This window comes from Peromyscus leucopus, chromosome 5 (genome assembly GCF_004664715.2).
Source record: "Peromyscus leucopus breed LL Stock chromosome 5, UCI_PerLeu_2.1, whole genome shotgun sequence".
Lineage (NCBI taxonomy): Eukaryota > Metazoa > Chordata > Mammalia > Rodentia > Cricetidae > Peromyscus > Peromyscus leucopus.
Window position 1 is genome coordinate 140895009 of NC_051067.1, and position 13191 is coordinate 140908199.

The 13191-nt window shown below is 35.4% G+C and overlaps 1 protein-coding gene across 5 annotated transcripts in view; it reads left to right on the forward strand.

Moving 5' to 3' along the window:
* C5H8orf34 (chromosome 5 C8orf34 homolog) overlaps window positions 1–13191 on the forward strand; it is a 375498-nt gene that overhangs the window by 298135 nt on the left and 64172 nt on the right. For 4 of the 5 annotated variants that reach the window (XM_028864575.2, XM_028864570.2, XM_028864569.2 and 1 more), the window contains one exon: window positions 2796–2872. In XM_028864575.2, coding sequence (XP_028720408.1) covers window positions 2796–2872 — 77 coding nt within the window. Of the gene's footprint in view, window positions 1–2795; window positions 2873–9047; window positions 10962–13191 lie in introns of those variants that run through there. The other variant, XM_028864567.2, reaches the window with a different exon arrangement.

The following is a 13191-nucleotide window of genomic DNA, read 5'->3' on the forward strand; positions in this document are numbered from 1 at the left end:
GCATTGGTCTGCGTTTGCTATAAAGCGAAGCTTCTTTGATGAGGGCTCTCTTAACATTAATAAATATAAGAACAAGTTTATAAAACTCAGTGGTCTAAAATACTTTAACCTTTAAATTTCAATATATGAAATTAAATTTAACTAGGGAAACTAACAGCACCGACATAGATTATTTGTAGATGAGACATGTACTGGTCAGTATGAGAGAGTTCTCTAGCAATCGCAGTTTTCTACACTGCACTAAGTTGGCCATGTGGAAGGGGCTCCCACCACTTTATTCATGTAATTGGCAGTTACCACTTACCCACTTCTCTAAGATTTACACTAAGTAGTCACAACCTCTTGCTTGATATGGTGGATAACTAAAACCCCCACCATTCAGAGAGGCTTCACCCAGCAATTAATTGGAACAGATTCAGAGACCTGTAGCATGAATCTTAAAAGTTCTTATTAATAAAAACAAACCCAGAGCCAGGTATTGGGGTGAACGCCGGAAGATCAGAGAAGCAGAACAAGCCACAGCTACCCCACCTCACCAACTTCTCAGCCAATCCTGTTTCCTTAGACTGGAAGTCTCTGAGTCCTCATCCAGAATGAATCTCAGCTGAACTGCTGCTAAAAGCCTAAAAGATTAACCTGGCTAGTTTCTGGTTTTCATGCCTCATATACCTTTCTGCTTTCTGCCATTACTTCCTGGGACTAAAGGCGTGTGTCACCATGCCTGGCTGTTTCCAGTGTGGGTTTGAACTCACAGAGATCCTGATGGATCTCTGCCTTTTGGAATGCTAGGATTAAAGGTGTGGGTACCATTATTTACTGGCTTCTGTGTCTAGTGGCTGTTCTGTTCTCTGACCCCAGATTAGTTTATTAGAGTGCACAATATTTTGGGGAACACACATCACCACAGAGAACCACAGCCAACCATTAGGTGGATCTGTGGAAGAGGGGGAGGAAGGGTTATGAAAGCAGTGGGACCAAAGACACCACAGAAAAATACACAGAGTCAACTGACCTGGACTCATGGGGGTTCATGAAGATTGAACCCCCTACTAGAGAGCTTGCATAAGACTGACCTGGGCCCTTTGCACATGTATTGCAGTTGTATGGCTTGGTCTTCTTGTGGGACTCTTGGCAGAGGAAAAAGGATGAGGGATGACTCTGTTGCCTTATCTTGGGATCCTTTCCTCCAGTTGAGTTGCCTCATCCAGCCTTAATAGGAGAGGAGGTACCTAGTCTTGTGGCAACTTGATATCCCATGGCTGACTACATCCATGGAAGGCCTACATTTTTCTGAAGGGAAGGGAGAGGGAGTAGATGCGGGGAGGGGGAAGTTGAGGAGAGGGATTGGGAGGAAAGGAGAGAGGGAAAACTGTGATCAGGCTGGGAAAAATTAATTACTTGATTAATTAATAAAAAAATTTAAAAATCCCCACCATTTAATAATTTGCACCCTTGCTGACTCCTTCACAATTTGTCATCTGATTTAAAAGAGAGAATACCAATTGATAGAATTGATACCTTTTCCTGTCTAAAAGAAAGCATGAAACAAACAAGAAATACAATCCTGCAGAAAACGATATTAAAGATAAATATGTACCAAACTCTAGCTGAATAAATGCCAAAAGAAGTGTTATCTCATTTTTATATTTATTTTACTTTTACTTTTATGTGTATTGTGTGTGTCTGTGTGTGAGTATATGCACATAAGTGCAGTTGCTCACAGAGGCCAAAATAGACTGCTGGATCCCCTGGAGCTGTAGTTATAGGTGGTTGTGAGCCATCTGATGTGGATGCTGGGATCCAAACTCAGGTCCTCTATGATAGTAGCACAAACACTTTTTTAAATTAAAAATAGTTTTATTTTTCACCTGTAGAGTGTATTCTGATTATAGTTTTCTCTTCCCCAACTTCTCCCAGATCCTTTCTGCCCTTTCTTGCTCTCTTTTGTAAGAAGCCATCTAAAAACAAACAAACAAAAGAAAACAAAACCAGGCATCTAAAAACCCAAAAGAAAGAAAGAAAGGGAAATAAAGTAAGCTAAAATAAAATCAAAGCAGCCTGAACTGAATAGAACAAGACAAACAGAAAGGGACAAAGAAAGAGTACAAGAAACACATATAGACAGAAATCCCATAAAGACATAAAATCAGAAATTATAATACATAAGTAAAATACCCATGGGGTCAAAAAAAAAAATAAATGCTCAGACAAAGCATTATAAAACAAACAAACCCTGCAAAAATGCGTTGAGTTCCTTTTATTGGCCATCTACTGCTGGGCCTAAGGCCTACCCTTTGGTGTGGTTTGTGTAACCCTTGAGACTCTGTTAGGGAAAACTGATATTTCCTCTGCAAGCAGTTATCAATTGGAGATAGCTTCTGAGTTAAGGATGTGAGCCTGTGACTACTTCTTTCAGCACTGAGACCCTTTCTGGCTTAGACCTGTGCAGGCCTTGTGCCTGCTGCCATTGTCTCTGTGAGACATATGGAGTACACATTCTAAACTATTGTCCTGTCTCTCCAGTCAGGACAAAAGTAAAGCAATTAGCTCTTGTGCTTTTTTTTATTTTATTATAGATTTCTGAATTAGAAATATGTTCATTTGCATATTTATCTATAAGCTGAATAAATGACATTCAAAATCTACTCAGAAACGTGATTCTTTGAATAAGTATTTTGATTCTGTTGATTTCCTCTTACAACCATATATATATATATATATATATATATATATATCCTTTTACCACCATTCATGCATAGGCAATGTGTAACTTTTATTTTTAAAAATTAAAATAGATTCTTTACCTGGGACTGAAGAAACTCTCATGGAGGAAGGTGAAGATTTCGAGAAAACACCAAAATTAACAGAATCTGTAAGTATACTATTTGTTTTTGTTAAAATCATAACACACACAGGGGGTGGGGTGGTGAGAAATAGCTAAGATAACATTCACAAAGCACAGCAATAAGTATTCTTTTTATAAAGTATACTTTAAATGTATTCACTGTTCTCTATACAGTGGCAGAGTTATTACAGCTGTAGGTGCCCCCTTTACTAAATATACAGCAAAGCTGTGTTAAGCTCTTTGTGCAGTTGTGGGAAACTTGATTGAGGCAGTAGATAATTCCTGTAGAAGATATAACTCAGGCAGTAGTTAGTTCCTGTGAGATTAGGCATGATTAGTGCATAGGCACATTCTAGGAGCTTATGAGTTGCCATGTCAAACTTGGTCAAACTTAATAAATTGAACTATATGCATGTTAGCAGAAAAGTAAATGCTTTCTGAATCTTGAACACTTACATATTCCTTAATGCATGCTATTATCAGGTGTGAAGTCCTTGTTATTTTTGTTAACTCTTTACCACAGTGTAATAGGATTCAGTTTCTGACTTTTAGTGAAATTCAAGGTTAAAAGACTAAATACAGGAAAACCAAAAATCTCTATATAAATTCTAAATATAAAAGTCTTTAAATGATTTTCAAATTGTTCTAACACACAGGCTAATGCAATCATTTATATTTAGACAGTATTCACATGGTGCTTGCAAATTCTCTGTGCATTTGCCTAGGTTCCCATAATGAGGTACCACAGATCAAGTGGTTTAAACAATAGGAGTATTTTTTCCTTCTGGATTGGAGGTAGAAGCCTGAGATAAAGCTAATTTCTATTGAAGCCTTTGAGATGTCTGTCTTCTGCCCATACCATCACATTTTCTTCTTTTTTTATTGCTGGTATATCCCAGTTCCTCCTTTTACCCAAGATGAATCACAAGAATCACCACTGATGCTGGGTTTAAACTACCTTAGTAACTATTTTGGAGAAAGAGATCTTTTAGGACCCCATTTACAGACACATTTTGAGATAGTCAAACGAATTGTGGGGTATAGAGTAGAACCTATGCCACTGTGCTGAAGCAGCGTTCAGATTATACAGTATTCCATTAAGTTTGTCACCTTTTCTATTGGATGTCATAAAAAATTAATTTTAAAAATGCTAAATAGATTAGTACCTCTTTTCTAAAATATTGCTTTCTCACTGTAGATTTCCTGAACTTTATTAAAAATTTACATTTCTGTGTTTCTTCTTATATATTACTTATCCCTGCATCCTGATATATAACCTACTTCTTTGTTTATTATCCATATCATCCCAGATATGGAAAATAAAAAATTCAGAAATTTTTGTTTTTCTACTTCTCTTTTCTTAACTGAGTATCTGCATGTAGTAGGCCCATAATACATGTCTTTTATATTAATTGCAAAACTCTGAAATAATTCCTCAGCAAGTTAAATATGCTAGAGCCCTAGAAACAGTAAGAGCCCTATTAATTGTTTATAGTAGTTGGTCGTTTCCTTCCCTTACCTCTGCATTCCCAGACACTGTCCCCTCTCTTGTCCTCAGTATGGATACCCATGGGTGAGAAAACATGCCCAGAGAAGCTCAGTCACTAAACTGCTTTCTAGCTAGTAGTCTTGGTTCTACTTTGACAGCTTAAAGCCAATACTTAAAGTGTTCCTTCTAACTGTTACTCAGATATTTGTATCTGAGCTATTTTAGTTTCCTTTCTATTGCTATGTTAAAACACTCTCACCAGAACAACTTCGAGGAGGAAAGGGCTTATTTGGCTTATGCTTCTAGATGACAGTCCAAAACTGAGGAAAATGAGAGCAGGAACTCAGGAAGAATCTTGAAGTAAAAACCATGAAGAGATGCTGTTTGCTGGCTTACCGGTCCAAGTTTAGCTAGCTTTCTTACACAGCCCAGGACTGCCTGCCTAGGGAATGATGCTACCCACAGTAGGCTAGACCCTCTTACATCAACAGCAGTCAAGACAATCACTCACAGACATGCCCACAAGCCAGTCTGATCTGGGCAATCTGTCAATTGAGTTCCCCTTTTCAGATGAATCTAGGCAATGCCAAGGTAACAGTTTAATCTAAAATGCAATCTGTCACCATGTTCCATCTAAGACAAATTATTCAGCCAACATACAATCTATACTTTCAACCAATTCTTACGTTATGTAGTTTCAAATATATACCTTGGACACTTTCTCTGAATGCATTCTTACTTGCTGAGCCTTCTGTAAACTGAGTCACAGTATAACCAAATTCAGCACTTCAAATAATGTCGCCACATCAGAGAGGACAATGGGACCTGTGTTTGAGACAAATAATATTTTTGATTATTAATCAGGATCCCATCCAATTTTCTTTGAAAGGTCATTTTCTCCTACATAGACTTAAGTGCACACCTATAATGGCATGATAGTAAGGCTGGGTTGTCATTCAGATTATAATAACTTCTCAATCAGGATTTTCTCAAGGGTTCATTTTATCATCTGTGAAATCTAGCTAAGTTTATGTTTCTAAAAGGAGTAAGAATAGTGGCCCATGCCTGTAAATCTACCACTTGGGCAGTGGAGACAGGAGGAAGAAAAGTTCAGGGTGCATAGCAACTTGGAGGCCAGTCTGGGCTACATGAGATTTGTCTGATCCAAACAAAAACTGTTTTTTAATTAGAAAGGACACTACTAGATTCTTTTTTCCTTCTAACGACCTTATCAAATTAATCTCTGACTACAGTTCTTGGCTTACTTTAGAACTTCTAATATTCCAGTGGAAAAAATTAATTAGCTTTGTTTAATCAAATTATTTGCAAGTGACTTCATATTGGCTTTTAGAGATTTTTATCTTCTTCCTACAATGATCAAACAATGCTTTTCTAATGAAAAATTTTGTTGTACATCAATTTTGTTTTCATTCATTCAATATATTTTGAATTCTTAAAACTTGTTTGATTCTGTTTAACACCAGCTAAATTATTTAAATCGCCTTTGGCAATAAGTACTAATTCAAACATTATATAGATAAATTAGTATTATTAACATGACATTTCTAGGTGATAGCTGTTTTCAGTATGAAGAAAATGCAGATTTAAAAAGTTAATTATTTTAAGATGATTATATATTACATGTAAATTGCCTAAAGTATGCATTTACATTATTTTTGGACATTATTTTCCGTAAACCAAAGAGAGGCTTGTAACTTTTCCTAAATGCTGATAGGGAATTGAAGCAAAATAATTTTTCTTTTTATTATTGTAACAAATATAAAACATATCAAAGCAAATTTTCAGTGCTTTTCTACAAAATTATGAATACGTCACAAATAGTAAAGTTATTTCATTCCCACATCCTCTGTGTTCACTAACCCCCTCCCACTGTTGAGTGGTGCCCATTAATAAGTGGACTCAGCCTTTTAGAAATTTTCTCCTCATGGCTGAATCTGTGCTTCCAATACTTATTGAATATTTTAGTATTGGAAAGGCAATGCTTAGATTTAGATTTTTTTTCTTATCTTTTTCCACCACTCAAAGCAGATTTTTTTTCTGAAAAATTTCTCTTGTTTGGCTCTGTTCTAGAAAGCTTTTTAGCATACACATAATCCATAAAGATTAAAACTGGATTTGTCAGGTAAATCCCTTTATTAAAAACAGGTCAACAAAATGAAAAAAGTCTTCAAAAGGAAAATCCCAAGCAGCAGGTATTGACCACTGTGGCTTAGGTTCATGAGTGTAATAGACAGATGCTTTAGATCAACAATTGCTAAAGATTTACATAAAGGTTTTTCAAATGTCACAATTCCTACAGCGCTCTTAATCTTAAGTTTTCTTTATTTTGTTTTCAGGATATTAATTAAAAACCTGGACACAGAGAAAAGATGAAAAGATAATTAGGAAAGACATTTTATCAACTTTTTCCTTTGTATTTTTTGACTTTTTCCTTTGAATTTTATTTAGTGACTCCCATAAGACTTTAACTGGTTATCATGGCTTACTGAAAATAGAAGAAAAATTAAGAAAGGACTTCTGTTGAGGTTTCCTGAAATGTCCAGGAGTAACTAGAAGTTATAATTTTTCTTCAGTATTATTTACTGAGGGAAATATGCAAAATTAGCTAGAGTTAGAGTAGTATTAACAATAGTAAAGATGAGTACAACACTCTTATTTCATGAAGCGTTTCTCACGTGGCATTAACATTCCTGGACTTCATTTTGAACTTGATAATCATCTGAGAATTAAGTTACATTTACTTTTAACTGAACAAATTGAGGTCTCACAACATTTTAAGATGAATCCTGGGTCAAAAAGGTAGTGCAGAAGGCAACTCAAATTTCTCAATGTGAAAATTATTTGAATCCTAAGTCCTTGTTAAATAACTGCATGCAATATAAAGCACACACTAACTGGGCAATCCTCATTGGCTAATCTCAAAGGATAGATTGTATCATTAGATTAAACACACAGTGAAAAGCTGGAGTTGAGGGACTGGATTCTAAGAGGTGGCTTTTTTTAATGAAAGAAGGGATCATATGAGTTCAGGGCTTTATAGATTAGGTTTGCTTAGGTCTTCTACATTGAAGAAGTCTGAGAGATCAGGGTGTCAGCCCACAAGGGAGATACCGACAGTGAGGAGAAAAACAACACACACCTCATGTTCCCATGGCCACCTTGATCCTGATGCTAAAGGTTCTGGAGATTCTGGAATTATCTCAGAAAAAGGCCTATTCCACTCAATTAGATGCCAAGTTTGGTTAGTTCTAAGTCTGCGGGATGCTGTGTCTTGTGAATTAGTAAATAAAGCACCTGCTTTATTTGATTCTCTATTGCAAAGTGGATGGCTTCCACTTTTGTTCCTGGCTGATATTTTTGACCTCTACTCAATACTGAGATTTGGACCTGTCTGGATTCAGAAATTCACATTTTTGGTTCATTTTCCCACAGTCCCATGCATGTGGACTTTAAACTGCATGGATTTGGTAAGGTCTAAATATAATAGGTTTTTTTTTTTTTTTTTTGGATAATTCAAAGGCTTGAAGATAAAGAAGCATTTGTCATGATAGCATCTGTAACACAAACAATTGGCTGATCGCCTCAGAGAGTTTTGACAGCAAGGACATTGTTCCTAAACGGGTTCTTTATCCTGGGAAGAATTTGATGAAGTGGGTTTTCTTCATTTAAAACTTATTCCTCAGATTCAGTGCATAGGTCAGCACAAAGTCTCTGCTGTGTTTCTTTTTCCTGTCTGAATGTTAATAAGCAGAATAGAATCTTCTTATATTAAATCCCACATGCTTTGGGGAATTATATTAAAAGACAAATTCCATTACACACAATGAACATTGATTGCTAAGACTGGAGGAGATCTGTAATCTGCTGTAATCATGTGGCCTTTATAATTTGCAGGTTGATGACATACTGTTATGTCTGTTCTCCAGTTGCTTGGCTATTATTTTCAGACCGAGTAGTATGTGCTCACTACTACTTGAGAAATTCATTCTTCTTCTACTCCTACCCACCTCCTAGATCCTTATTCCTTCTCTTGTAAGTCATACATGTACACATTTGAACAAGTAAAATGAAAAGGTGATAACTTGAAAGCAACATAATAGCTCATATATATTCAATATTTTCTCTCTCTGTTTTCTCCCTTGTTTCTTACTAATGTGGTTTTTGCCCATCCCCTAGAAATCTACCCCATAAAAATTTTCTCTGCTTCATTATCTCTACAAGCTGATATTTCAAGACATCTTGCAAATTCTTTTCCACACTGAAGTATACTATTATGCTAACTAAATTGTTTTACATATTTTATAGGGTATATAATTCCATGTAAATTGATGTAAAGTTTGAATAGCTTGATGAGCAAGTTGTAATGTTTTTCTTGCATTAGATCGTGTGTGTGGAAAACAGATAATCAGCATTTATGAACTTAAATCTAAGTATATTTTATCTGACTTGTACTCTTGCAAAATGAAAAAATAAAAGGAATCATGTTCATTTCCATCTCACCAGGCTAAACATCTTAAATTATGGTGGATTTTGTGCCATGAAACAATGTGTTGACAAATTGCCACCAGGTGATTGTAGCAATGAATTTTCTCTAAAGAACAGTGATGAATACCGGTTTTGTTCAGCTCTCAAGGCTGTTATCATTTCCTTCCTTTTCTGTGTGGAATTTTACTAAGTTTTTATGACTTACAGATCCAGGATGCCAGTAAAGCTGCTAGAGCCGGGGTCCTACAGCAGGCAAGTTTATCTGACCAAGTTTTGGGATCTGGTGGGATTTTTTTCTTTAGTCATTTCAGGGATGTTGATTTCTAAAACAGTAGGGATGGAAATATTAGATCAGACCTATGCAAATATTATCTTTTAAAACTTCTAAGAGTTTTGAAAAATGTAACTTCTAAATGTCATATTCACATAGAAAAAAATGGCCTAATGGATGAGCTATGGTACAATAAATGTTCAAACATTAATTGTAGTTTTGGAAAGTAATGCAACGTTTCTACATCCTTTTATTACATCACAGCCAAAGTATGACATTACTTACTGAGATTAGTTAAATTTTGCCTTTGTGTTTTAAGGGAATGTGGCAGGAGAATGTGCACAGTATAAACAAATACAATTGATCTTTCTGGGTGGATGATACCCAATAAGATATGGGACATCATGCTCTGCTTGTCCAGGGATACTATCATGGGCCATTGATTTTTTGCAATGACGATAAGCAAAAGGGAAAATAGTTTTTGACATTTTCAATATTTTGAAGTCGGTTTTGGCTCCTACAAATTTTAATGGATTTGTATATAACTGGATTGAACAGGAAGGAAAGTAATGTGGATGATATTTGTGTTGAGAAATAAAGCCTGGTGTCTTTGATTATAACTTGTACCGGTGTGCTCCATGAAACACATTACTATTGACTCCTTTAATAGAGGGAGAAAAGCATTATGTTCCCAATAATAGAATTTTCCTTACATTCTTGTCTTTTTTTTTCCAAATAAGAAAACTGCATTGATGCTCCAAAACAGCAGATACAGAGTGCTTTCCTACACAAACTTACTTGTTTGTGGACTTCATCTTCCAACTACATTCATTTAGACCAAACCTTTTTTCTTATTATATAAGATTCTCACACACATAACTGGAGTCTCAGAAATGAGATAATTCAAATAAACTGAAAAAAATGTCCTTTCTATATGCTGACCTTTTATTATTTGTATAGGATTTTAAAATTACTGAATTTTTAAAAAATTCTCATGAATGAGTGTTTGCTTGTGTGTATATCAGTGCACCAACTGTGTTTCTAGTGCCCTTGGAGACCAGAAGAAGCATTAGAGTTATAGACAGTCGTGAGCATGCCATGTGCCATGAGCTGCACTAAATTGAACCCAGGTCCTCTGGGAGAGTAGCTCAAAGCTGTAATCACTAAGCCTTTTCTCCAGCCCCTTATTTTCTTCATTTTAAATAGAATGATAAGCATATTCTCACAGAATTTTATACAGCTAGTTGTAAAGTTTGCATATTAGTGTAGCCATGTATTATAGAATGTTAATGTCTTCTTATTGCTCATCTTGGAAAGTATAAGACTATTCACTTTAGTGTGAAACAAGAAGATAATATTGTCATACTTGAACAAATGTCAGGCTTTTAGGTTGGATATTCCCATCCAGGTTGCCCTAAGCTATCAATGTGATCAGCAGCTATGATCAGGACCTGAGGATGTTACTAGGAACTCAGCTTACCAAACCCGTGGGTAATTATTTATATCTCACTTCCTAGCAAATAGCTAATTCTAAGTCCCTTGGTGTGTTACACAAATATTAATTTTCTCTGTTTGTTTTAATGTGAAAAGAGCTGCAAATGTTGACTTAGTTTGCTTGGGATTTTATTCATGGGGTAATTCTTTAGAGGAAACACTGCATATAAATTTTAGATAGTCTCTGAAACCTTCATGCAAGCTAAATACTTTAAAAGGTCAAACCCTGTGGTACTTTAAAATTCTTCATCTGTTCAATTAAAAAGTCCATTTGGCTTGTTTGCCAAGCATCAGGATTGCTTACCAGGATTAAGCATTCTTATATCGTATATAAGTGAAAATAAAAATAAAATAATTTTGTTCTGTCTATAACTATAAAATGTAATGTTTTAAACTTTTAGTTGGGTTTCTTACTTAACTACGTTTCTTTGATTGCTAATGACTAGTTTAAAAAGTCTTTATATTTAATTGTTTATTTACTGTGTTTATGTGTGTGTGCACTATGGAGCATGTGTGATGGGCAATGGTCAACCTGTGTGATTTGTTTTTTTTCTTTCTACCATGTCGGTTTCTGGGATTGAACTCAGGCTGGCGTGTTTGATGACAAGCACCATAACCCACTGAGGCCTTTGGCTGATCATTTTCAAAAACATATAAATATCACTGTGCTTGTGTATGATATGTGTAGAGCCATATGTGCCATAGCAGGCATGTAGAGCTCAGAGAATAACTTTGTGGCGTTAATTCTTTCCTTTCTCCTTTATGGGAATTTAAACCCGGTCCTGAGGCTTGCAAGATCACCATGCTGACCATATTAATCAATATTTTTACGTATGTTTATTAGACTGTGGATTTTCAGTACTTTTGTTTTGTTTCACTGGTTCTTTTTTGGGAATCCCCCCCCCCGTGACTTTGCCAGCATTCATTATATTACAATAATTGCTCCAGCTCACATTTGTTGCAAGTATTTTCAAAAAACATTTCATTTGGTACTTAATATTATAGAAGTTTAATTATACAGAAGCCATATTTTTCTCATATTTTTTTTTACTTACTTTCCTTTCCAATATTAGATAAATACGAGCCTTGTAGTTCTTTGCTGTTTTCTTTTGAATTCCTCAATCAAACTTGAGTTTTTTCCATGGTATTGTCAGACAAGAAACTAGTCATGTTTCCACATAAAATTTGTTTGTGTTACTCCGCTTAACTCAGCCCAGCCTTCCCATGCCCTATCACTCCCCAGCAGCAACATGGGTTGGAAACATGAGCTTTCAACACATGCTTTTTGGAAACTTCTATTGTCCAAGTTATTACTGCATTCCTTTCTTATTAATTTGAGATTTTCTTTACATTTTAATATACTCTAGAGAATAATGGCACAACATTTACTGAATTTTAATTTTTGTTATAAAATCACCCCTTTTTACCAATGATATTCTAATACAATTTATAAATGAAGAATTGGAATTGTGTGGCATGTGATGATTGGTCTTGATTTCCTCAGTTCATAAATAGTAAAGCTAGATTGGAATGCCACCCCAAAGATGACCCAAATCTGGAATCTGTTATTGTATCCACTCTATCAACTTACCAGTGAAAGTCTGACATCTTCAGTTTGTGATGCTCATGCCTTGGTCATTACAGCTTTTCATATTTAATATAAAGGAGAAAAAATTCCATTTTAATTTTATTTTGCAAAGTCAAATAATTAAGCCATCATATAGTAACCAACTGCTCTGTCTCAGCCTTGTAACATGTTTCTTATATATAGTTTAAATATAAGTTCATTCCTGTTTGGTGGTGGTGGTGGTGGTGGTGGTGGTGGTGTGTGTGTGTGTGTGTGTGTGTGTGTGTGTGTTCTCATTACTTTGCCCAGGCTGGTCTCAAACATGTAAAATTCCTGCCACTGCCTCTCAAGTTCTGAAATTAAAACTACACCACCATGCCAGATAAAGTTGAATATTTTCATCTTTCTAGAAAAGCTTGGTGAGTTTTTTGCCACCATAGTGGGATGTGCTAATCAGTTTTGGACTTGATTTGGTTAGACTATTAAAAAGTATTTTTCTAGTGATTTTTGTATCATTTCCGCTATAAAGCTTAAATAGGATTCACAAAAAAAAAAATCTCCTGAATTAGAGGTGGGATCAAAATCTTAGCTTCCAGTTATTTTGGCCAGTCTTTTGGGAAGTCTTGATCCAGAAATAACAAACCCTTTTTAGGCAAAAAGGAAGCTGGATAATTTGTAAGCAAATATGTTTCCATGATGTCACAATTCAAAAAAAAATACCGTATTTCCTAAGAATTTTGAAACGGATGTCTGTGTTTACTTAAATCTGAATTTCTGGAAATTCCTCATTTCCTCTTGGATTTCCACTCATGTTTTAAAAATGTTTATTAGGAAAGTATTTACATTTTGATAGTGAGGCATCTCTGGAAAGAAAATTTCTGGAAAGATGACTTTATCAGTGATGGAAATATAAAATGGTTCGTGCCTCAAAGGATGAGTGCCGAATGATGTCAAGAAATGTGGAGGTCACAGAGTTGAGAAGTAATCGTGTAGAGTTCATCTTTCACAAATAAGAGACA